General features: G+C 40.5%; 3 protein-coding genes and 1 long non-coding RNA gene across 4 annotated transcripts; 3 read left to right on the top strand and 1 right to left on the bottom strand.

Moving 5' to 3' along the window:
* LOC107276170 (uncharacterized) lies at window positions 1–2,910 on the bottom strand. The gene is made up of 4 exons (XM_015783649.3): window positions 1,372–2,910; window positions 327–1,283; window positions 176–250; window positions 1–90 (listed from the first exon to the last, which is right to left on the bottom strand). Exons 1-4 carry the CDS (start codon window positions 2,908–2,910, stop codon window positions 1–3), a joined length of 2,661 nt encoding a protein of 886 aa, XP_015639135.3.
* Window positions 2,911–7,711: 4,801 nt separating this feature from the next.
* LOC4338625 (conserved oligomeric Golgi complex subunit 5) lies at window positions 7,712–12,348 on the top strand. The gene is made up of 3 exons (XM_015784796.3): window positions 7,712–8,864; window positions 9,641–10,111; window positions 11,220–12,348. Exons 1-3 carry the CDS (start codon window positions 7,791–7,793, stop codon window positions 12,132–12,134), a joined length of 2,460 nt encoding a protein of 819 aa, XP_015640282.1. The 5' UTR covers window positions 7,712–7,790; the 3' UTR covers window positions 12,135–12,348.
* An 870-nt stretch (window positions 12,349–13,218) lies between these two features.
* On the top strand, window positions 13,219–18,453 carry LOC4338624 (probable methyltransferase PMT7). Its single transcript, XM_015785243.3, has 8 exons — window positions 13,219–13,483; window positions 14,131–14,542; window positions 15,108–15,397; window positions 15,680–16,063; window positions 16,674–16,920; window positions 16,995–17,133; window positions 17,761–17,920; window positions 18,008–18,453. Exons 1-7 carry the CDS (start codon window positions 13,291–13,293, stop codon window positions 17,917–17,919), a joined length of 1,824 nt encoding a protein of 607 aa, XP_015640729.1. The 5' UTR covers window positions 13,219–13,290; the 3' UTR covers window position 17,920; window positions 18,008–18,453.
* A 5,223-nt stretch (window positions 18,454–23,676) lies between these two features.
* Window positions 23,677–25,039, top strand: LOC107281035 (uncharacterized). Its single transcript, XR_001545924.3, has 3 exons — window positions 23,677–24,065; window positions 24,291–24,402; window positions 24,666–25,039. It is a non-coding gene; the product is annotated as an uncharacterized lncRNA (long non-coding RNA).
* The last annotated feature ends 1,480 nt before the right edge of the window (window positions 25,040–26,519 follow it).

Genomic DNA, 26,519 nt, shown 5'->3' with positions numbered 1-26,519 from the left:
TCACTTCTTTGTTGTGTTTGTTCTTGCAACTTTCATCGTTTGTCCCTTCTTTGTTATTGACAAGCTGCTGCTCTGGGATGGCAAATCAATCTGCACCTTACATGAAAAAAAAGATCATATATTTTGGGCACCTTTATTGTGATGGAATATAGTCTGCAATGTAGTTGCAACTTACATGAACTTTTTGCTGCGAAGTTCCTGCAGCTACAGATGGCCTAAACCTTTTCTGCGGCCTGCTACATTCCTGAACCTGCATTCAATGTAGAGATCAGAATCACATATGTCAATACTCAACCACTTATATATGTAGCATGTAAATTACTTGCCTCTCTTGCTCTCTCTTGTACTGATATCTTTTTTCCTGAATTTCCTTTCATCGGACATGTTCTAATGTTATGGGTAGTTTGCTTGCACTGGCTACATCTTCCTTTAGTGCCAGTTTTGGATAACTTCTTCCCTTTTTTTGCTTCCAATGGATCCCTCCTCCTCTCTTTCCGTGGCCTTCCTGGCATCTTGACATAACCTGGTGGTCCTGGCTTTGGATGACCAGTAATTGGCCACTGCATCATACCCTCCATTGGCATCATGCAATGGTCATATATTTTGTTATACACCTCAACACTGTAGCAATCTGCTATGTAATCTTCAGGTTGCTTTGAGCTCACAAATAATGCAGTAATAGCATGTGCACAAGGAATACCTGCCAATTGCCAATACCTACAGGAACATGTTCTCTTCTCAAGGTCAACTGTGTATCTCTTATCCTTATCAGTGACCTCAAATCCATCTTTTCCATTCCAAATGGCTTCACAGTTTCCAGATAAGTCAATGTACTTGTTCAACTTCTTCAAGATATTTGGACATATCCTACCTAGCCATCCTTTTGCTTTGCTCCTGTTCTGTTGTATCCTGACATAAACCTTGGTCCTTATGCCCTCAAACATAGATATGATTGGATGTGCCCTGATGTCAATTATCCAATTATTGAAGCTCTCACACATATTGTTGTCTACACTATCACAATTGGACCCTATCCTAAACCAAGCTCTACTCCAGTGCATAGGTTCAGTGCTCATCATGTCCTTGGCACCAGCAGGAGTTAGCTGTGCAAGCTTGGCTCTACAAAAGTTGAAAAATGGTCTACAAGATGCCTTGGCACACTTCCAAAATGGCTTCTGGAATGCTTGATCCCTATACTTCTTCCTCCAATTAGCATAGATGTGTCTAGTGCACATCCTGTGCTCAATTTGTGGCAAAAATTCCTCAACTGCACTTACAAGTCCCTACATTGGTAAACGAAACACATGAGGATCAATATTCATGTATTTTTGTTGATCATATAAAAATAAGTAGATATCAAGGATGCATTACCTTTTGTTGATCAGAAATAATAACCCAACCAGCTCCATGAGGATCAATATTCAGATCTTTTTGAAGTAGTCCAATAAACCAACTCCAAGTGTCTTTTGTCTCTTTCTCGACTACTGCCCATGCTATTGGATACATTTGGTTGTTGGGGTCTCTTCCTAATGCACATAGCAGCTCACCATTGCAAGCACCTTTGAAAAAACAACCATCTAGTCCTATAACTTTTCTGCATCCAGCTAAAAAACCTTTCTTGCAAGCATCAAAACATACATACATTCTCTGGAAAACCGGCCAATTGTATTCATGATCCAAACAAATAGCCACCGTGCTACCAGGATTACTCCTAAGAATTTCTGCTTGGTACTCAAACACTTTAGAGTACTCACCTCTACATGCATCATAAATCCTTCTCATGACAATACCCTTAGCTCTCTTAACTTTCGAGATGGACACATCAGCAAACATATCCAGCCTCACTGTCTTCTTCAAACTTTGCAGTTTCCATGATGGATTAGACTTGATGATGTGCTCGTACTTATCAGCAATTCTTCGGCTAGTAACCAATCTGTTATCTCTTCTCTTAGGGCAATTGTGCACATCATTGAAGGTTTTCACCTGAAACCAATCACAGTTTGTTCCATTTGAGGCAAATATGAACCATGGACAATCTTTCCATGAACATCTAGCTCTGATCTTCTTAGCTTCATCCTTGGGGAATCTGATATGCCTGTTGGTTACAAGACCATACTTGATTACTGCTTCCTTAAACTTTGCTCTTCCTGCAAATGTCATGCCTATTTCAAACTTAGGTGTGTGTGCTTTGCTATCATACTTTGGAAATCTACTCTTCCTTCTTATTGCTTCACCATCTTCTGCATCATCATAAGAGGCTTCTTCACTTGAGTCCAGAAATGGTGTATCAGTGTCATCATCCAGTCCCTTATCATCTTGTTTATTTGGTGAGTCACTGACAAGAACAACGTTGTCACTGGTTACAGTAATAGTGGCACATGGATTCTTCTTAACCTTGTTGGCATGCTCTCTATTTTCTTGTGCTTCCTCATCATCTTCAGATCTCTCCTCATCATCTTCAGCTATACCATCTGTTTCACTAGAATCTTCAGCATCACTATGACTGTCATATTCTTCCTCAATGTCATCTTCAACATCACTGTCATCACTGACTCCATTGCTAAGCACAACATTATCATCTTCGTTGTGCTTGAGTATTTCAGCATATATTTCAGCTACATCACCCATGATTATGCATTGAGCCATATATAAGCATTCCTTATCATCTGATAGTGCTTTCAGGCCATTGTTTAGTTCAGCACCCGGAAATAACCAATGGAAAATCACTTCATCTTCTTCACTTAGTGAAACATGGTCTCCAAGGTATCCTCTGATCTCTGGCAATGCCACCTTGTCCCTCTCTATGTATGACATCTCAGTTTGACCACCATTATAAACCACAGAATATCCATCATAATCAAATTCCCCACCAAAGTGAAACCGGATACAAAGTACATCCAAATTATCCATTACACCTAACATGGCAACAATGAGATCATCAGTAAACTTATCTTAAAAAATGAAACATTAATCAAGCAGCAATTATCTACCAAATCCTAAACAACTCATCCCAAGATAAAATAAAAATCAACCAAAAAACAGTCCCTTATACAGTATGAAGTGAGATAGCTGATGAACAACAACTTATGAAGTGAGCCACCCTCGCCGGGCGTCGGCTGCCACCCATGCTACATCGTCGATGGCAATGATTTGCTCCATTTCAGCATTTCCACTAGGTATGATGCCTGCGGTGCATGTGCCATCGCTCGCGACGGCTTCAAGACGCACACGCCGAGCGCCGGCATCTGACGATGGATAATGAGCTCGCAAGAAAAAAAAACAGCAAGGGATAGCAACAACCTAACCCTCAGTAGTGCCCTACCACCAACGAAATCAACCAAAAAAATTTCATCAACCAACTGCCACACGCACTTATTATCCCCTTCTAGAACAACCCTAAACCTAAAGCATGCCAAGATCGAGTGGGGAGGAGGGAGGGAGGAAGGGAGGGAGGGGGAGGGACACACCACGGGGCTGCGATCTCACGGATCAGCACCGCCTATCTGAGACGATCATCACCTGGATTCTCCGCCGTCGGAAGGGAGAGAGGAGATGATGAGAGGACTTGTGAGGGAGAAGAGTCCAACGCATGGAGGAGAATACGACGTGTGATTAATCTCCCAGGTTCTCTTTCTCCACGTTAGATCCAACCTAGTAAGCAAAACCACCTAATCCATGTGCCACATCAGCAAAGCGGTTTGTATTAGATTAGAAAGGTGAATAGTGATCCGGTTTTAAGAATCTAGGGGGTTAAGTAAACCAAATTAAAGGTTAGGGGGTTATTTGCTCCAGGGTCATACTTGAGGGGAGTAAAACTGACTTTTTCCATTGGGTAAATTTTGCTCACTAAATTATTTCCAGCTCTGAAAAGTTACATCGATGCTATCCTCATGTACATATCACTCACATTGATTAACTTGGAAGCAGGGTTCTTTCAAGGCTTCATTTTTGTGCAAATTTGCCTAAAGTGAATACTAAGGCATAGGGTTTAATTTATCTTTCCAATGTAATGCTCATGAAACTAATGTCTTATTTCATATTACTGAAGAGGTTTCAAAAGGTGAAGTCATGCTGGGTTTATCCATAGTCACCAAAAGCTGAGCGCTTGGATCTTGTCTTTCTAAGAGTTGAACTATTCACTAATAAATTATTATGGCATTGCCCTTCATGGTGCTAACCGAAGATCATAGAATATAGACAAGCAATTTGTGAGGGTAATATTTTTTTCTATTAATTTTCTATCAAATGATTTGTAAGCATGGAAATATTGTGTTTATACTCAAAGTGTGAAAATTGAAGAGTCAGCAAGGTTACTCCCATGTTTGTAATTAAGTGTCCATTTTATACTGAACAAATGGAATTTCTAATGGCATATATGCGTCATAGCAATATTGCATAATAGTTTTTTATATATAAATGAGGTCATTCTGAAAATACCGTATTTTTAGAATAATTAGCAACAATTGTTGTTTGATTTAACACCTATATTGATGCTTTCCACTGCTTCACCAATAACTGATGAAAAACCAAATTAAGAACCTGTCGTTGATAAGATGTGCCTTAATTTTTGTCATGCTTTTTTTTTTCTCGTATAACCAACCATACAACTAATGGAACTAATAGTCGACAGGAGTAATAAGTGAAATTGCAGACAGGAGGCGCGACATTGGCGCGCCCCGTCATCTAGTAAAATTAAAGGATCAACCTACAACTACAATCCACTAGCCCATAAAAATTGCAGGAACGACCTACAAGGCTACAATCCAATACTCCAGGAATGATTTATAACTCCAATCCTCTCTTAGTATAAGTTAGAGCCCACTAAATACTAAAGCTTAACATGTAAAGATGCCACATCATCATTCACTAATAATTATTACATTTAAACATCATGCAAGCATGTTATATTATCTATAATTTTATAATTTATTAAATTTTATAGCTTTTCAAATGCTTAGCCTAATGATATGATTTGGTAGACACCTCTGCATTGGCCAAAATTTAGTCCCTGTCACATCAGATGTTATGACACTAATTAAAAGTATTAAACATAGACTAATGACAAACCCCATTCCATAACCCTGGATTAATTCGCGAGATGAATCTATTGAGTCTAATTAATCAATGATTAGCCTATGTGATGCTACACTAAACATGTGTTAATTATGGATTAATTAGGCTTAAAAATTTTGTCTCACGAATTAGCTCTCATTTATGCAATTATTAGTTTTGTAAGTAGTTTATGTTTAATATCTAAATTAGTGTATAAACATCCGATGTGATAGGGACTAAAGTTGGATCCAAACACCACCTAAGTTACAAGATCAATCGACCTTGTCAGTCACCTCTTCTTCCTCATCGTTGTCGGAGCTGTGGACACAATCTGGTGATGGTGCGTGTATGGCTATCCTGGCCTCTTAGTCGTTGTCGACCATGGTGTAGCCCTTCTCGTGGCGATGGCCAATGGTTCCGGATCATGGTCTGGCACTGGACAAGCTTGTCCTGGCGGGCATAGAGCGTCTCGGCCGTTAAGCGCGCGTCCTCGTTGAGCTTCTCCTCCAGCTCCGGCGGCACCAGAGGGTTGGGCTCCTCTTCCAGGATCGTCGATGTGGAGGGTCCTCTTGATGGCCAGTATCTTGTCAACCAGCCTGTTGGCCAGCAGTATCTTCCCACTCGGGACCATGATCTTCTCGCCGTCGATCACCGCCACCACGGGGATCGGCATCGGTAGGTTCCTGTTCATCAGAAACGCCAGCGGCCACCGCCTTCCTCTTGGTGGATGACTTCTTCATGGGGCCACCGACTCACTCGCCTTCTCGGCCGCCGTGCCTCGAGCAGAGCACGCCTTCATTGATATCTTCTCACTGGCCAATGCCGCCTCCTCATCCTCCTCCTCGGTCGCCGCAGTGATCACGCGTCGATTGAGCCCACCCTCTTTGCCGGTCATCACTTCCGATGGGGAATTTTCCTTAGAGAATTTGATGGCTCTTCTTCGTAGATGGGGATTTTGGATGAACCCTAACTTTTCGATAGAGGGAAGAGGCCGCCGGTGCGTGGTAGTTACTAAGGTAACATAAGTGGGCTATATAAGTTGCCACATCAGATTTGTGCTTGTGTGGAGGAGAGATGAGAGGAGAGAGAATAAAAGTGGGCTACAGATTTGTAACCAGCTACATCACAAGCTCCAATATTTTTAACTATGTGAGAGAGATGGATGGATTATGCATTCATGATGCAGTATATTTCTACAGCTAACTATTGTATGAGTAAGCTATTAGATAGACTATAAATGATGTTTTAAATTTTGAAGTTAGTAGTGGGCTGTATTATTAAACTTGCTCTTAGAGGGAAGCTTAAGGGGTGGCTAATGGGCGGGTGACCACCCCAGGCGATCACCCCCCATCCTCCTATACGTTACTCTCCCTCCCTTCCTCCTCCCCTTCTTCTCTTCCTACTACACCATAAATTTAAAAAAAATAAAAAAATAAAGTTGGAAAAATTTATGTATAGAAAATACTATATATAAAAAATATTTGAATTTAAATTCAAATTTGAAACAGGTATGTAAACTTTTAACTTATAAACTTTGGGCCTATAAACTAATATTTGAATTCAAATTCAAATTTGAATCGGGTATGTAAACTTTTGACTTATAAACTTTGGATCTATAAACTTTAAATGTATAGAAGTACTATATATAAAAAATATTTGAATTCAAGTTCAAATTTGAATCGGATATAACTCAAATTCAAATTTGAAACGGGTATATAAACTTCTGACTTAAACTTTAGGCCTATAAACTTTAGATGTATAGAAATACTGTATGTAAAAAATATTTGAATTCAAATTCAAATTTGAATCGGATATATAAACTTTTGACTTATAAACTCTGGGTCTCTAAACTTTAGGTGTATAGGAAAGTAATGCGATGCAAAAAAAAAAAAGAACCCACGTGGTGGGGGGGGGGGGGGGGGGGCGGAGCGGCCCTGATCGCCCCGGGCAATCGTTCGCCCAGTAGCAAAACCGTGAAGCTTATCATAGTCTGACTCGAGATGGCAGTCACCGCCTGATCACCGGCATCTTCATTCGCTCGGATCTCGGACCATGCAACGCAGCCGCACCGGCCAAGCCATGTCACGGCGATCACGCCGGCGTAGGCATCGTCACGCAGTTGCCTGCGTCACCCTGTTTTCGCTGCCGCCGCCGGAGCGGATAGCGGAAGCTACCGAGCCGACACAGCACGAGCACCGGAATCTCCGAGCCGCGCAATCTTACCAATTTTTAGTAAAGTTACCAAAACAGTGGCTACATTTAGTTTGCTGCCAAATTTTGGTAACTATATAAGAAATATTGTTAAAATTTTGACAACTATACTAAAATTTTGGTAATATCAAAATTTAGTAAGTTTTTTTTTTCATCAAAGTGAACAGGCCTCAAGTCCGTTGGATTGGAGCATATGGGTTCAACCAAGCAGGCCAAACTTTACAGCCCATCAAGGCCTTGTATAAGAGGCCCGCCAAATGGCCCATCTCACTAGATGGGCCTAAACTAAAATCAATTTCCAGCCCATCAAATGCCTTGTCTCTTTAGTCGTCAATATCGGCCCATTTACTAGTATGGGCTGGAAATTCGAGCTACTCCAAAAATTTGGCCCATTCCAGCCAAATCCAAACGACCAAACAAGCAGCGAGTTCGAGAGACCACTCTCCTCAGATCTCTACCCCATCTCTCCCACCGCTTCTCAGATCCACCACCAACACCCGCGGTCGCCGGCGGCCACCGCGCGCGCCATGGCCGCGCCAGCGACGCCGCGGCTACTCCTCTCGCCGACCTCCAAGGACCTCATCGCCGCCGCCTCCTCCTCCTTCCCGTCGCCGCCCTCCCCGACGACCTCTTCCGATCCCGCCTCCCCGCTCGACGCCTTCGCCTCCGACCCGGTCCTCTCCGCGTTCCTCTCCCCGTCCTTCTCCCCCTCCGACTTCTCCTCCGCCGCGCTCTCCTCGGGCCTCGCCGCCTCCCGCGCCGAGCAGCTGCAGGAGGCCATCCGCCTCCTCCGCCGCCACCTCCGCGCCGAGGTGCTCCGCCGCCACCCGCTCCTCCTCTCCCACCTCCTCTCCCTCCGCTCCGCCTCCGCCTCGCTCTCCTCCCTCCCCTCCCACCTCCACCTCCTCTCCTCCCACCTCTCGCTCCTCTCCTCCCATCTCTCCGCGCCGCGCGCACACCTCGCGCACTCCTCCTCCTCCCTCTCCACCCTCCTCTCCACCGCCGACCTCCTGCTCCACTCCCACCGCCTCGTCCGCCTCTCCTCCCGCCTCCTCACCTCCACGCCGCCTCCTGACCTCGCCCGCCAGGCCGAGCTCCACCGCGAGATCCGCCTTCTCTACGAGGAGAAGAACCTCGCCGGCATCAATGCCGTCGACGAGGAGATGCGCAAGGTCGATGCGGCTGCCTCTAAGCTCCGATCGGAGGCCAGCGCTGTGATCGATCGCGGCATTGCTGAGTCCAACCAGAACGACGTCTGGTGCGGGCTGCAGGTGTACTATAATCTCGGAGAACTGAAGCCGGCAGTGGAAGGGCTCGTGGCGAAGTACAAGGCGGCAGGAGCGAAGAGTGTGGCTGTGGCACTGGACATGAAGGCTATATCAATGGCTGCAGGGGGTGGAGGTGGCCCTGGAGGCGTGCAGAGGAGTGGCACGCCACAGATTGGTGGCAGTAAGAAGGCGGCGGAGGCACTGTGGGATAGGATGAGACAGTGCATGGAGGAGCTGCATCGGTCGGTCACGGCCGCATGGCAGCTGCAGACTGTGCTCACCAAGAAACGTGTTCCATTCACACAAATGCTGTTCCTCGAGGAGGTTTGGCAGGTGAGACCTGATCAATGGGCTAATCCTATTGCTGCAAATTAATTGAAATGAAATTTAGAATATAAGATGTGTTAAAGTTGGTAAACATCGAATAGACACTATATGAAGATTTTGTTGACAATATGATGTTCGTCTGTGACTGTGAGTCATGAGATATGTTGGCAGCCGAGAGACTTAGGCAGAATAATTTACATCGATATACCTGTAACTATTTTGCAGGGAACAAATTTGATCTAAGTCTACATGTTTAGTTATTGATCCTATATTGTTTACACTTGAGTTGGCAGGTTTGCATGATATATCACAATGTAATTTGTCAACCTAAATTGGATCTTACGATATATCATTTTCAAGTAGTTGATAGTAGAAATAAGTGCATGCCTTGGATTAGATATAATATATCAGTTCTAGTCTTCTAGAATAATGAATTATCTTTAAGATGTCAGTTGGAAAGTAATATGAACTATCTATTCATGATGCTCAGTGTTGCAACATATACTGAGTTATTACTTACTACACTAGTAAACACATATAGTCCTTTCTATCTCCTATAACTTCCTGCTGTGTGAAATTTATGTGTGGATGTTCCATGGTCTGTACAATCAAGTGCTAAATTTTTCCTCGTTCTAATATTTACCTGTCAATAGTTTATACTTGTGTGCCAATATCTTGATATTGCTCACCTTTTTTTTTTTTTTTTGAAATTTAGCATTGACATGCTCACCATGCGTTCCGATTCCTGTTTCTTGCCCCACTGACAATGAGAAAAATTGCAGGAGGGTGATCCTCTGTTAACAGAGAGAGTATGGGATGCTATTGTTAAGGCCTTTGCAAGTCAACTGAAATCTGCCTTTACAGCGTCAAGCTTTGTGAAGGAAATTTTTACTCTTGGATACCCAAGATTGTTTTCAATGATTGAGAACCTCCTCGAGAGGATTTTAAGAGACACCGATGTAAAAGGCACCCTTCCAGCTCTTACTCCCGTAGGGAAAAACCACATGACTGCAGCCATTGAGATATTCCAGACAGCCTTTCTGGCTCTTTGTCATAGTCGCCTCTCTGATTATATCAATAGCATATTTCCCATGTCAGGCCGTGGTATACCTTCAAAAGACCAAATATCAAGGTTAATTTCTCGCATCCAAGAGGAAGTTGAAGTTGTGAGAACTCATGGGCATTTGCTTGCTCGTGTTCTACAAGAAATTGGAAAAGTTTTGCTTCTCCTAGCACAAAGAGCTGAATATCAGGTATTCACCTGCTACTTTATAGTGAAGTTATTTATTTCTAGTTTTTCCTAGGGATTTTGTATGCTTTCTCAGTTTGTCATGTAAATATTAGCATATGCGATTCTTATGGAATGGTAAATCTACTACTAAACTCTGATGATTTTGATTTGAAACTTGTATATGTTACTTTTACGTCATGACCTGTTTCACTGACTGTTTTGTAGATTTTATTCTGTTAAAAAAACTTAAGATTTTTTTTTCTAGCAGATGGTTGTAGCTCTATCTGTAGGTCCTTATTGTGCATTGGATTGTTCTCTTTTCTCGACTAAGTTTGTGAAGCTAATCAGTCACCTCACAGACCTCAATCTATGTTCAATATGCACTGCTCGGTCGACCTTTTCATTCACCTCAATCTATGTACAATGCATTTGTTGGTGCCTGTGTTATTCTGTTCTTAGGAGCTCCTCTAGTTATAAAAGTTGGCCTTTTCATTGAGATGAATAAAATTCTGGAAGTTTTTTTTGTTAGTTTTGTGGTTATTGGGGGTCGCAGAGTGAAATAAGAGAGATCTTAATCTAACCCAGTGAATGTGTACTTGTGGGGACTGCTGGTTGTTTCCAAGAAAATAGTGATATCATGTTGGTTTGGTGAACTAAAATTTGTGTTCTTAACTTCTGTCTCAATTTGAAGTAAAGAGAGTACAGCATAGAACTTGCATTATGAAAAAAATGATGTCCTATAGTGCACTGCTGCATGAGAAAATGCGACTGACGTCTTAAGCAGAATAGCAGATCATGAAACATGGACAACATTCGCTGGTTTAAGCCATTCTAAAATCTACGGCATAGAAGAGTTGGATCAATGTGCCTTTGCTGGAGAGCAAAAATGCACGTACAATCTAATTATATTGTTTGCTTTGCTGTTGGTTGTTTTACCGACTGAGTACTATTTTCACCATTTCCTCCTATGTGATATACTTGCTTATTTGTATGTGCGCGCACTGCACGGGTTCATTTATACACTTGTCGTGCAGTGCACAACTGCAAAATGACCATAAATTGGCTGCAGGCATTGTCTTGGTTTTTGTATGCATCTGCTAGGCGCTGATGTATATTTTGCTTCAATGCAGATCTCTACTGGCACTGAAGCCCGGCAAGTTACTGGCACAGTGACTCCAGCTCAACTGAAAAACTTTGCTCTATGTCTTCACCTCCAGGATGTTCACACACGTATTTCAAGCATTGTGTCAACACTTCCAAATGTTACCTCTGAAAAACTTTCCAAATCCCTTGAGGCCATTTATACAGTCGCGTGTGATTCAGTGAGCCCTCTATTCAAAGAAATGTTTGATCGTCTCGGATCATGCATTCTGAAAATGCACGAGCAGGACTTTGGAACTCATGGAATGGACGCAACAATGGATAACAACGCTTCAGCTTACATGGAGGAACTGCAGAAGTGTGCTGTCCACTTCCGTAGCGAGTTCTTGTCAAAGCTTCTACCTTCATCATCATCCCGCTCAGAGACCATCTGTACCATAATGGTTAGAAGTATGGCCTCAAGAGTCCTCATATTGTTCATAAGGCACGCCTCTCTAGTTAGGCCACTCTCTGAAGCCGGGAAGCTGAGAATGACAAGGGACATGGCCGAGCTGGAGCTCGCTGTTGGTCAGAATCTGTTTCCAGTGGAGCAGCTAGGCGCACCGTACCGGGCGCTGCGTGCATTCAGGCCTGTCCTATTCCTGGAGACGTCTCAGCTTGAGAAATCTCCACTCCTTCAGGACTTGCCCCCTAGTGTGATCCTCCACCACCTATATTCTCGAGGACCTGATGAGTTACAGTCTCCATTGCAGCGTAACAAGCTCACGCCGCTGCAGTATTCTCTCTGGCTTGATTCCCAGGGCGAGGATCAGATCTGGAAAGGGGTGAAAGCAACCTTGGATGACTACGAGATGAAGGTCAGGTCTCGCGGAGATAAGGAGTTCAGCCCTGTGTACCCTCTCATGCTTCAGATTGGATCTGCATTGTCTCAGGCCAAGGGCTAAACCTGTGTTCAGTTCAACCCAGCATCACATATGTTTGTATCATCATCATGTAGGCATTGGGTACTTGAGAGATCGATTGAGCTTTGGAATAGTTTATACAAATGAAATAGCATTTGCATTTGTTTTTTTTATGGAAATAAAGGTGTTCAAAGTACAGACTCTTTCTCCTAGCTCCTATTATGTTGTGAAGTGTGTGATATGATTGATCATTGTACATCTATTAGTCCTGTTGTTCCATCTGCCTGCTTGACTACAAGCATGGGAATTTTGCATGCGCGGCACGCTGATCACTTGCCAGTTGTATGTATGATCTTTGGTGCTAAATCACCCGAAATGAAGGAATTTTACCTACTCATGTGAGAACTCCCAGAGATTCCAAAGTCCAATTTGGGTTCTTTAAAAAAAATTCCGTGTAAGGCATAATGCAATTGTTTTTGTGCAGTTTTTGAGGTGTGCAATCGGAAAACATATCAATATCGCCGTTGTGAATTTTCTTTTCTATTTCCTTGCATCTCCTTAAGATTTGTGCTTTATTTCTCTCCGTCCATGATAGTAGATGGTAGTGACAGTGGACATGTCCCTAAAATACAAGAGTTAGTTAAAGAGGGACTGAGGCTCCCATTGGTTGCTCATTTTGCCTAATAAGCCAATAGATAGAAAATAAAAAATAATTTATAATTAAAACTTTTATAGATTTGTACGTAGCGACTTAAAAGCCAACATTAACAGAAATTACGTTAAAAGCATCTCAAAATCAACTAAATCAAGTTCAAAAATTTAAATTTTGGTTTATTCTTTGACGGTTTAGGCCAAACGATGAGGCTCTGAGGGAGTTACACGATTTTATAAACTTAATAACATTAATTATTTATTTCTTATATTACAGATTTTCAGTATATTTAACAAGGATCCGTACTCACTGCCTAGTAAACAAAAGGGATGAAAAATGTATGAGCAACATAAATATAGAAACAAAATGAACATGAGTCAAAGCTACTCCATCTTCATGTCCCAATCCCCAAGCAATGGATCGATCATTCCTCTCTCTCTCTCTAAAAAAAAAAGAAAAAACAAAATAAAAAGCAAGCAGTAGATCAACTTGCCGCGGGGGGAGAGTGTCAGTGACTCAGTAGAGAGAGAGGGGGGCAGCGGAAGAATGGGGCGGTGGTGGCCGCCGACGTCGGCGGCGGCCGCGACGGCGGAGCCGCGGTCGGTGCAGCTGCTGCTGCTGGGCGTCGCCCTCGTCGCTGCCTCCTTCTACGCCGGCACCGTCTTCCGCTCCCCCTCCGCCCCCGCGCTCTTACTGCCCCCATCCGCCTCCCGATCGCCCGATCCTTCCAGAACCCCAGGTACCTCGTCTACCCATCTCGGAGCGCAGGGAGGTGGCGCCCGGGGGTGCCTGATCCGCTGCTGGCTCGCATTTTTCAGTTCAGTTCTTGGGGGGAACTAGAATTAGGCGCCCATGGCGTTGGCGGTTTGCGTTTTCTGGTAGCTTGCGCAACTATTGTGGCGGTTTTAGGTTCCTAATTGTAGAAATTTTCGATGATCTTGAATTAGTGTAGAAAGGTGATTATTTGTTTTGCATGGAGGACTGCTCGGTTTGTTTGTAACCAGGTGATATAACATTATGTATTAGACACTGAAAAGAGTATAGTTTTCACAGACAGTTCGGCATTTTTCAGAAAAAAAAGGGAATAAATCGGTTAGGCATTTGATCAGGAATGACTATGCGGCGCCAGTATAGAAAATCAAAAGAGTGCAGGCCACTCCTATTCAGTTCATAATTCGTGACATTATATTTTTTAGATCTTGACACATTTCTGTATGTCTTAGATATGAATTTCTCTGATCTCTTTTTCTCTGTGCTGCAGTTTGTATTGATGGTACAGTATACATTTTAGTGGACATAACCTAGACCCAAGCCCACTGTTTAATTTGTATTGTTGTATATTATTTCCATGCTAAATTATTAAATCTGTTTGATTTTCATATGCAGGTGCTCCAAAGTTTACAAACAGAGTCTCTCTTTCTTATCGAACAAAACCAATCTCAGTTCCAGATTATGGAGTTGATGTTTGTCCTTTGAAATACAACGAGTATATTCCCTGTCACGACGCATCCTATATAAGCCAATTAAAGAAACTGGATAGATCTAGGCATGAGGATCTTGAAAGTATTTGCCCACCACAAGAGAAACGCTTGTTCTGTTTGGTGCCCCCACCAAATGACTACAAGATACCTATAAGATGGCCAACAAGTCGGGACTATGTTTGGCGTAGTAACGTCAACCATTCACGCCTTGCTGAGGTAAAAGGAGGACAGAACTGGGTGCACGAGAAGGGTAAGCTTTGGTGGTTTCCTGGAGGTGGTACTCACTTCAAGCATGGTGCATCAGAGTATATAGAGAGGTAATCTTGAGTCCTGACTTGTTTAGAAGTAGAACGTTTTTTCTGTCCCATGTTCAGTAGTGAGTGTAGATTTCAATGCAATCTTGATTGCTTGTAAGAACCTATAGATGATATTTGTTGGATGTGATGATTAGCAGGGGAAAATATGTAGTGCAAACCACATATGTAGTGGAAACTTGGAAACTACCGTTGGATCGAGAAATGGACGTCCGAGATTCGTCCACGTCACCATGAGTTAAAATTTAACTCCCAGTAAAATTTTAACTCATGAGTGAATCTACGAGTTAAATTTTAACTCATGGTGACGTGGACGAATCTCGGACGTCCATTTCTCGATCCAACGGTAGTTTCCAAGTTTACACTACATATGTGGTTTGCACTACATATTTTCCTGATTAGCAGTTGGTGCTGAGCATTATCAAGTTTGGTCCAATTATAATGTCTTCTTGAGCAACCATTGTATTTGAAGCATACAGCCTAGTATATTAGTTTAATGCTGATGCTCTCCTTTTTTTAATCTTTTAAATATAATTTGACATGGTAGTTTTATACCTGATTGACACAGGCTAGGGAATATGACAACAAACAGTACTGGTGATCTCCGCTCGGCAGGAGTGGTCCAAGTTTTGGATGTTGGATGTGGTGTTGCGAGCTTTTCTGCTTACCTTCTTCCCCTAGACATTCATACTATGTCATTTGCTCCAAAAGATGGCCATGAGAATCAAATCCAGTTTGCTCTAGAACGTGGGATTGGTGCAATGATCTCTGTGTTGGCCACCAAGCAATTACCTTATCCTGAAAATGCATTTGAAATGGTTCATTGTTCCCGTTGTCGTGTTGACTGGCATGAAAATGGTAAGGTTTACAACTTTAAACACTGTTTGTGTCAAGCTATGCAGCCACATTTGACTTATTATGACTCTTGAGATTTTGATTGGGCAACATAGTTTTGTGGGAACATTCAGCTATACTATGCTGGTGCTATTCAGCTATAACAAGTTCATCTAAAAGTTTAGTTGCTCTCAAGTTAAAAATCTCTGTTCTACATTGGTGCTCTTCCTAAAATGCAATGATCCTTTGTTTCAAAATTTTAATCTGAATACATAATTCATATTTTGCTGTATGACTTATTTTCAGATGGAATATTGCTGAAAGAGGTAGATCGTCTTCTGCGGCCCAATGGATATTTTGTATACTCTGCTCCACCAGCTTATAGAAAAGATAAGGACTTTCCTGTTATCTGGGAGAAGTTAATGAATATAACAACATCAATGTGCTGGAAGCTTATTGCTAAACATGTTCAGACCGCCATATGGATCAAGCCTGAAGATCAATCCTGCCGACAGAAAAATGCTGATACGAAACTACTGAATATCTGTGACTCGTATGATAATTCTCCACCTTCATGGAAAATTCCATTGATGAACTGTGTGAGATTGAACAAAGACCAGTCAAATATGCAGAAACTGCCTTCCAGACCTGACCGCCTATCATTTTATTCCAGGAGTTTGGAGATGATAGGTCAGCTCATTTAAGCTCCATTTAAATGTGACAAATGCGCCAAGTTTCATAATGAAGCATACTTTTTGTTTGTTTCAAATGGGCAAACAATCATCCGTAATCTTAAAAATGGTCAAAACAGGCATTCTATTCAAAATTCATTTAGGTTAGTGTTATTGACATTTGGGGCTTGACCCATTTGTTGGTGACATAGAGTGCTCCTTCCAGACTAAGGCTCATGATTTAGGGGTTGTTTTGGACTTTTGGTTCCTTGGAAATTTTTATGTCCTTAAAGCTATTTCAGCCTAAGTCGGGTGACATAAAATCTACTATATTTTTTATCTCTTACCTAATTATTTGGGTGATTCTGAAGGATCAATGGATAGTTTCTGTATACATTACAATTTTGAACTAGGAAGCGCTGTTAATGAAGCATACCAATCTGTCTTGCATTCATCAATTTTGAAGTTCTCTAAACAACTATATATAAGCTTATAATTGTCATTAGTTCAACTTTTTCGAGTACTATTTTTGCAAATCTGATGGGAGTTACTCTCAAATATCAAATCTGACTTTTGCCTTGAGTGGCATATACATGAATGTAACCTGTTTGCTGAAACATGCTTGATAGGAGTTACTCCAGAGAAGTTCGCAAAGAATAACAAGTTCTGGAGGGACCAGGTTAGCATGTATTGGTCATTTCTTGGTGTTGAGAAGACTAGCATCCGAAATGTCATGGACATGAATGCTAATATTGGTGGATTTGCTGTGGCACTAAGCAATGATCCTGTCTGGATTATGAATGTAGTACCCCATACAATGAGCAACACATTGCCTGTTATCTATGATCGTGGGTTAATCGGTTCTTACCATGACTGGTTGGTTGTTTTTCTGGAAAAATAAACTTTTCTTTTCATTATTTGTGATGGAACTAAATCCATCTATGCTGCAGGTGCGAGCCATTCTCAACATATCCTAGGACATATGATTTGCTGCATGCTTTCCACATCTTTTCTCATTACCAAAGTCGGAAGGAAGACTGTTCATTGGAAGATATCATGCTAGAAATGGACCGTATCATTCGCCCCGAGGTAACCATGCCTTGTATTCTACTACAGAGTCAAACTTCAAACATAGATATTATTATGGTCACAGAAACGATTTTTTAATGCTATTTGTGCTAGAACAGAAGTTATGCTCATTGGCATGCTATGTTCCTCAGCAAATCCTAGCTCTAGTCATCAAGTGTTTTGGCCTATCATTATTGATATATCATAAAATAGAGTAGAAATGCCTTATCAGAATATCTATATTTATCAACAACTTGACTTCAGTGCAAACGTAATGATTGATGTTTTATCGCTTTGCATAGTTAATAAATATTTTCCCAATTCATTTTTAGTTATCCACAAAAGGATTGGACTGTGTCCCATGATTCTCACAAGCTAATTACTGACAACAATATCAGATTGGTGATCACTGCAGAATAAATAGTTTATCTGGAGAAATAAGATAACATGTTATGAAATTCAATGATAGCATATCCTTAACCTAATGATTTGCCATTCATATTATTATGAACTGTAAGCTAACAGATTCACGATTCAGACATTATCTTGTGTAGGATCAACTTTTGTGTTTTTCAATTTTATATTGTTTATTACATAAATATAGTTTATAGAGAAGATCCGTGATCTGACAAAATTATTAATATACAGGGTTTTATCATTATTAGAGATGAGAATGCCATCTTGTCAGGAATCAATGATCTTGCACCAAAGTTCCTTTGGGATGTCACCACACATATGTTGGAAAATGAGGAAAGCAAGCCGGAGAAAGTCTTGGTTTGCAGGAAGAAATTCTGGTCCATCGTTTGAGGTGTGCTTAGGCCTAAAGCTGTTGTTTTTATGACCTATTTTGCATTCCCATTTATATCGCTGACTAAACGTGGGTATTCTGCACCAGTGAGCGGATACTATTCAGGCCAGTTCTTTCCAGATGAGTGTCCTATTATTGAAAAAGCAGATGTCATTCGGCAAAAGGAACACAGAAAAATACATGGAAAAGAAAAGAGGACAACACCGGGTTTCCTTCAGCAACTATTTAGATTCGTATTTCAGTGCTTGAGTATATGTCGATTTTTCTGACTTTAAAAAGGGCAGACCAAAGGTGTAAAGATGCAAGATGACTTTTTCACTTGTTTGATGACGATGCTAGTATGTGTTATGTACTTTCTAATTTCTAACTAGTCTAAGTTAACCTAGGTGTTTTAGCAAAATTTTGCTGGTGTTTCTGTTCTTGTATGGGAGCACATGTGGTACTACTACGACTGAACGGCATGAAGGCTAAATTTACAGTGGACTTTGAGGGATAATTATTTCATTATCTGTTTAATTTGATTTATTATCCTAGTTTGTATGGTGTGGATTATCAACCATGCGCTTGTTTGCAATATCTGCCTACTCTGTCTCTACGTTGAGCTACCCAGTGTTAACACATGCAATCGCCATGACCATGCATGTTCCATGCCTGCCTGTTTCTTTATTTGTTTTTTTTAAAACAAAAATATTAGCATGCTATTCTGCTATGTTCCACGGCACATTGTTCTCATTTTTGTTCCCTTTTTTTTTAAAAAAAAAACTTTGGAGTTTTAAACCTTATGTTTTTATTTTTCCGATATGCTTTATATTTAGCTCGGATTCTAGTTTTATTTTAATTTCCACATGTTTTTTTTCCTTTGCATATTTTCTGACCGATTCTTGCATGTTGATTGTTCGCCTTTTTAAAACCTGCAACTTCTAAGTTCTTTTCCTGATCTGCTTTATGCCTTTTCCCATTTCTGCATGATCTGCATGTTTTATTGGTTTCCTTCTTATGTGTGATATTCTAATTTTTGTTTACTTTGTTGTTTCTTATTATTAAAAGGTCTGTAGGAGATGTTCCATTATATCTTCACACGCAAAACGGAATAACTCATTAGCGCATAATTAATTAACTATCATCTATTTTGAAAAAAGATTAATATAATTTTTAAAGCAAATTTTCCGTAAAAAGCGAGAAAATGTAAAAATACAGGCACAAAGGGGAGAGAAGCTAGAGCACTAAAAAAATATGTACTTCCTCCATTTCACAATGTAAGTCATTATAGAATTTTCCACATTCATATTGATGTTAATGAATCTAGACATATTGTGAAAGTCATTCTAGCATTTACCACATTCATATTGATGTTAATGAATCTATATTGTGAAACGTAGGGAGTATATTACAAACTCTGTAACTAATCAAGCAAATCTAATGAAGGGGCCGGTTCCCTCATCCTACAAATATGGATGTGCAGGTCTCCACATCCGTTAAAATATTATATAAAATAATTTCATTACGCTGCTTACAGATATGTCAATATGTCAAAAACATGATCTCCGTAAAATTTTTTTTTATGATTTTTAGCACGACACACGTTGCCCGAAGGTGTGCACGTAGTAAAACTCATGCGCTTTAGAATTTAATTAGAACTCCTGGCAGCTAATTTAATTGTGAATTCACAATTAATTAATGACCACATTTATCTTGTTTTTTAATAATGGAAAAAAGAATTCCGGCCTTTGCTTCAAAAAAAGCTACAACTACTTATTACAAAATTCTCTTAAAGAAAACAAATACTCAGGCAACAGTAAGAACATAATAATAAAGCCAACAGACAAGGCAAAAACAATTATATTGAAGTATACTTATAAATCTAGTAGTTGGCGAAAATCTGCATGACCACATTTATCTTGTAGATATTAATATACTTGATCTTGTCACTGTGAAAAGATTGAGAGATTCATACATGATCTTGTGACTGTGATAAGTATTGCATGTTAAATAATTAACCGCAGGCACGACAAGTGATCGTAATGGTCGGAAATTCATTGCCACAAGTCCACAGCGAGGCATGGTAAATTAATTAAGTTGAAAAAAAAAGCATCCATTAAATAGTTTATCCATGAGAGCGACAGGGAACCTATTCTTTGTGCAACATAATTAAACAGTTGGAAGGTCTGATCTTGAGCATATATTTGTCGATCTTGAGCTTACTTGAGCGACAGTAGAAGCATCCACAACGCAGTAGAAAACAATCTACTCCAGTAAGAATTAGAGACCATCTTATTATCTGGTAATAACCATTGTCAAAGTGGTGAAGAATAAGGCCCCACCTTCTTCCCCACTCTCACAAACAAACATTGTGGATGCCGTAAAAATCTGACCACTACATTGCAGATATATATGCTCTAAGCATTCTTATGTATGAGTGCAATACAAAATGCTGCCACTGGTCTAGCATTGTTACGAAGTTTACAGTCCACCTAGCTACTTATGGTCTCCATACTATCTACTCTCTCAGTTTCAATTTTACTTGTCGTTTCAATTTACTTGTTCTAGTATTCAAAATTTTGTCAAAATATTTATCATTTTCATATTCCAAAGCACTTTAAAGATGTTTTTCCCTACTATTCATCAATATATCCATACTAATACTACTCCTCACATTATTTTAGGTAAAATTGGTTAGGATTTAATTAACTTAGCATACCTCCTGTTTAATTTGAGATTTATGTATAACGATAAATAAATTGAAATGAAGGGAATACTAATTAACGGACTAGAGAGATATCTTCATGGATGGATGTTTTTTTCTGAAACAAATTCATGGATGGATGTGGATTATTCGTGCTACCCACGGTTGGTTGGTCCCTTTCATAATTAAGGAGCTTAACTCTCTCTATATATAGTCGCAGTTCTTACTATTACATTACCACTTCTTTATAGGGATTTTCTAAGATCCATGTTTTACTTTAGACTATGTGTATATATGATGACAATATATTGGTGCGTGATTGTGCTCTGACGATCGAATAGCTCAATAAGTCTTCTCGTAACATTGTACAAGTGCAAGCGCTGGTCACATACATGCACGCACAACCTACCCCTACCTCTGTCATGACTCATGAGGACATCCAAGGAAATAGGGTCGTCACATCTCGAGATTAACAAAGTCACTACATATGCCTTATTATTAACGGGTATGTTGTCTAGCTATCATCGAAAAAATAATTAGCCATAAGTACAAGCACTTACGTTGAATCTAGGACTTGAATATGGATAGATAAGTTTTATCACAAGAAAATCTAAGTAGTTGAGAACTACGCTTAATCCAAATCAAAATAGACGCATACGTACGTCTAAACAGATTGAAGGCCTGAACTTAATTATATGGCCCAGTCTAAGATCAATTGAAACCAAATGATCGAGCAAGGCGCGCGCGGTTACACCACGTATAGAACCTAACCGTGCATGTGTTTTATAGTAGGACTTGATGGATTAATTTTTCTCTTGTCGGTGCGTGGAATTATCCGGAGATTATATCCACGTGCAAACTAATACCTAACCACCAGCCAGTCCCCAACAATATACTCCCTTCGTTTCAAAATATTTGACATCGTTGACTTTTTAGCACGTATTTGACCATTCATCTTATTTAAAAAATTTAAGTAATTATTTATTCTTTTCATATCATTTGATTCATTGTTAAATATACTTTCATGTACACATATAGTTTTACATATTTCACAAATTTTTTTAAATAAGACGAACGGTCAAACATGTACTAAAATATTAATGGTGTCAAACATTTTGAAACGGAGAGAGTATATCAGCTGGCCAAATGACAACAGATCATCGTCGACTTTATAACAGCAGATCTCGAGGAAAATTAAAGCGTTAACAAAGTGTGTAGCAAGTTTCTTTCACGTAGAAGTAGACCACAATGCAAAAACATTTGGAATCATTCGATGCTTTCATGTGCCCGCGAGATATCGATCGATCGATCGATCGACATTGCAGATCGACGTACGTACGAGAGAAAAGGATGCATATATAATGTCGTCGAAACCGACCTGATGCAAACACGTCTCGTCAGAGAGAGAGAGAGAGGAATCAACAGAGAGGGGATAGAATCGATTCCTTGTTCCAAAGCAAGCAACGTACGCAGCTAGCTAGCAGCTGGGTGCACGTACGTACACACAGCACAGGTCAGAGGGGACAACATGGCTGTATATTGTAGCTTTCGGCGGCGAGCCAAAAGCTAGCTTGATTCGTATGTGTATCCATCCAATGCGACCGTGAATGAATTAACCGGTCATTTGCTGAATTTGTACATTCATATTGCATGCGTGTGCACATGCAGTACAGATCGATCGATCGATCGAGCATCTGCAAATACGTGCAGCGCGTGCTTTCCTTCCTTCACCGCTGGGAGATGCCAGATGCCCCGGCCAGCGACGCCACACTGTCGAGAGGCTTCATGAGCGTTTGTTCCGAACAGAATTAAACATATTCCCGAATATTAATTAGACGTTCGACCTGATGATTCTAGCTTTCGTCTACATGTACATTGTCAAAACTAAAGCAAGTCCGAAGACCATTACTCCTCTTACTCCTCTCCTCTGTTTCATATTATAAATCGTTTAACCTTTTTCCTAGTTAAAGTTCGCTATGTTTGACTAAATTTATAAAATAAATTAGTAACATCTATAACACCAAATTAGTTTTATTAAATTCAACATTGAATATATTTTGATAATATGTTTGTTTTGTATTGAAAGATTATTATATTTTTCTACAAATTTGGTAAAACTTAAAGATGTTTGATTAAGAACATAAATCAAACGACTTATAATACGAAACGGACGAAGTAGCTAGCTAGCAGGCTATATATTGATCTACTAGCTACCTCTGTTTTTTTAGTAATCGACAGTAAATAATATTGAATAAACACACAAAATTTAACCACTAATTTTTTTCCTTCAGAATTTATAAAAACATGTGATTCTGCACCACTGCATTAAAATAAAATTCAAAATGATTCTAACAGTATGTGCTTTAGTGTACAAAATAGAATAAATTAGTGTTCATAAAAGTTTGGATAGGAGAATCCTCTGTTTTCAAATAGTCAGTGATTTATAATTAATGCAAGTGTTAATATTTGCATTGTGAAAAATATCATTTTGTTTGTTGTAGAAACAATACAATGATGCATGCAATATTAAGGACAATTTAAATGCAGGAGTAAAATTTTTATTAAAGACAAAGTTATATGAAGGAAAATAAAATGGTAGGGGATCAAAAACCATTTTTATGCCATTATATTTTTAATAACTTTAAGGAATACACAGTATTAAAAAATAATTATCAAATGTTATTGTTTCCCATGTTAGATATGTCTAGAACGACTACTAAGATAGTATTAAATACAGAGATATAAAGGAAGTCTCCAAACTTTTTGTTTGAATTACAAACCCAAGGGCTAAAGTTTATTACCTGCATGTTAATTGAAGGAAAAATATCTGCCTCGTACTGCACTGATAACGTACAGTGGATTGAGAAAATATTAATTTTGGATTCATCTACTAGATTTACTAGCTCTTACAAGAGGATTTTCAGTAATAAGTTAGCACTGGTACTTAACTAGCGAATAACTTCGCAAAATTCTGCTAGTTTAATTTATTTTCAAACAAGGATTCTCTCTCCAACTTGTCAACAAAATAGCACTATATAGCTGACGAACTCTTACGTTACAACATTATAGTCGCAGGGTCATCTTCTTCTTTTCCCCTTTCGAAGGCATTGTCACTTTGTCAGCCTTCTGCTAGCCTTTGGACTTCAAATCCAGCAACCATCTGAAAAGTTAAATGGCAAGTAATTCAGAAACAGAAAAGCATATCTGCTTTGTTAATTAGTTTGTTCTGGTGATCGTAGTGCGCGTGTGCGTCGATGTTATATATATATATAAACACATGGAGGGGTCGATCTCAATAACACACACCAACACCAAGCAACCGAAACAACTTGAAGCTATCGCTAGCTTAGCTGCAGCTCATGCAATAAGCTAATTAGAAGCTAGCACAAAGTATACGTAGTAACAGCAATTCTCTGATCTCGATGGAGAACAACAAGAACAGCCAGCTGCAGCCTCCTCCAGGTGACCATTGATATCTATTAATTGCTCGCTTTCTAATTAATCTTCAATTAATTAACCTCCGTGTATACATTTGTATGACAAATACCACAAGCTAGTTAACCCATCTCTCTCTTTATCGTTTAAACTTTTAATTGTTCGTCCATCTCTGAAATCTAAACTAGCTGTCCGATTAATTTGTGCTTAACTCGCTTGAACTAGAGTACTCGTAATCATGTGTGTTTGTAGGTTACCCGAGGTTGGATTCGGAGCAGCAGGCAGGGAAGAAGAAGGGACGCTGCTGTGGATCATCTTGCCGCCGTTCAACTAAACGTGGGGAGACGAGCTTTATTGAAGGATGGTACGTATATATACAGTATACTCCACTACTCCAGAACATTATATATATATTTTTTAGATAATCAGAACATTATATTTGATGCCATGCATTAATTCTGAGTTAATTAATCTCTGTTTCTTCTCATCCTGGCTATAGGGTTTTTTTTAAAAAAATTTTCCCATCTTCAAGTGCGTATATATGTCACTTGGCTAGTGGCTATTTAATTACTGATGTTTCTTATTGATTGATTCTGATTTATATGCGTTTGTTCTTAATTTTTTCAGCATTGCTGCGCTCTGTTGCTGCTGGCTCTGCGAGCTGTGCTGCGACTGAAGAAGGGATATATATATATATATATATATATATATATATATATGTATCACATATTTGCTCCAGATCATTGTGAAAATCGAGGGTTGTTAATTATATACGCATGGACGTCTGTCCTTATACTTGTTTAGATGAGTTTGTTCCCAATATAATGTTAATTTGGCGTAATATATTATATATATTGTACTTCTCTCATGCAGTACGTATATAGAGTATATAGTACGTCTTGAGGCATCTATATATACTTTCTTCCCTTGTTATTATTGATAATATATATTTATGTATCGACTGTCGTACACAAAATAAGCATTTTCTACATTCATGTGAAGATCGAGTGCCCTCTGTTTTTAATCATATGCATATATGCTCCTCTTATAGTGCCCTCTGCACGCTTGAGAGCTCTATCGATGATTGTCGGAGATATGGGCCCGGGGGTATGCGAAGTGAAGGGAAGTTACCTTCCCGTCCAGCCACGTGGCTCTGCAAGCTGGCCCCACTCTCGCACCTCGCGAGTCACGAAAGCGGCCGGGGGGGGGAGGGGGGGGGGGGGTTCGGGGCGCGACATCGCCCCCTCGGGCTCTCCCGCTGCTTCGCCCCAAGGCCCTCGCCCAGCTGCCACGTGGCGGGGGGAGAGAGCGAGAAGGGGACCCAAGCTAGACAGCCATAAATACGCGGCGCCCCAACTGTCCCTCACTGCATTTAATGCGGTAAGGGCAGACGTGCGGTGTGCCTAACTGACCCCCGTCAATCGGATGTGACCAGTCTGTGACCGGCCTGTTGCCGGTCACGTCCGATTGAACGGGCGGCCGTGCCCCCACGTCGCCTCTGTATCCGGTGAAGTGGAGGTAGGTATGACCCGTCACATCGGAGCGTCACTCGAAGGAGGGCTACCACAAGTCTTCGCTCATTTATGAGGGAATGACAGGGCTGTCCCCCGTGTCAGGCGGGGGGGGGGGGGGGGGGGGGGGGCGCGGGGTCCCACTCAAGGACTGGTTGCTGCTTAGCTTCCGGGCGAAGGCACGGATCGAGGCCCGGTCAAAGTAAAGTGGGGTCCCCCTCCCATGGAGGGGTAGGTAGAGGCGGCGCATGTGGTATCCCCTTAAGCTATAAAAGGAGGACCTTGCCCACCGAGACAAGGGGACGACTCTCAGAAAACCTGAACTCTAGGAGAAGGAAGGCGAGAGCGCTCTCCGGAGTAAAGGAACCCTTGTAAAACTCATCCATAATCCCAAACACAAGAGTAGGGTGTTAGGCTCCATAGCGGCCCGAACCTGTATAATTCGATTGTGTGCAAGCTAGCCGGCAGTCTTAGGGGCGAACACGTGATTTCTAAGAGGCGAGCCTCTGCCCCCGGCCGAACTCACGAAAGGGGGGTCTCACGACTCCCCGCTATCGAGGGCCTTCCCTTGACAATGATATATATGTTATGCGCGTCTGGCTTTAAATATACGACGCTGTTAATTTTTTGTATGACGGTTGATCATTCGTTTTATTCAATAAAACTACAAGTATTGTCTTTTACTTGTTTTTATATCATTAAAGATACTTTAAACACTCTGTTTATATATTTTGCACTAAACTTTTAATGAGTCGAATAATCAAACGTTATACCTAAAGGTTAATAACATCATACATTTGAAAACAAAGAGAGTGCATTTTTAGAGATGCAGCGGGCACAGAATGTTATTTCAAAATACGAAAAGAAATTCTCAACTATATAAAGCATGATGATACGAGATGTCGCTGAAAGTGAAAGGGAAGAAAACTGGTGGACGCGGGAGATATCTAAGATTATATTTATTTGAATG

Source organism: Oryza sativa, chromosome 5 (genome assembly GCF_034140825.1).
Source record: "Oryza sativa Japonica Group chromosome 5, ASM3414082v1".
Taxonomy (NCBI): Eukaryota; Viridiplantae; Streptophyta; class Magnoliopsida; order Poales; family Poaceae; genus Oryza; species Oryza sativa.
Note: the sequence above shows the minus strand (reverse complement) of the source record. Positions and strands in the feature narration are given on the sequence as shown.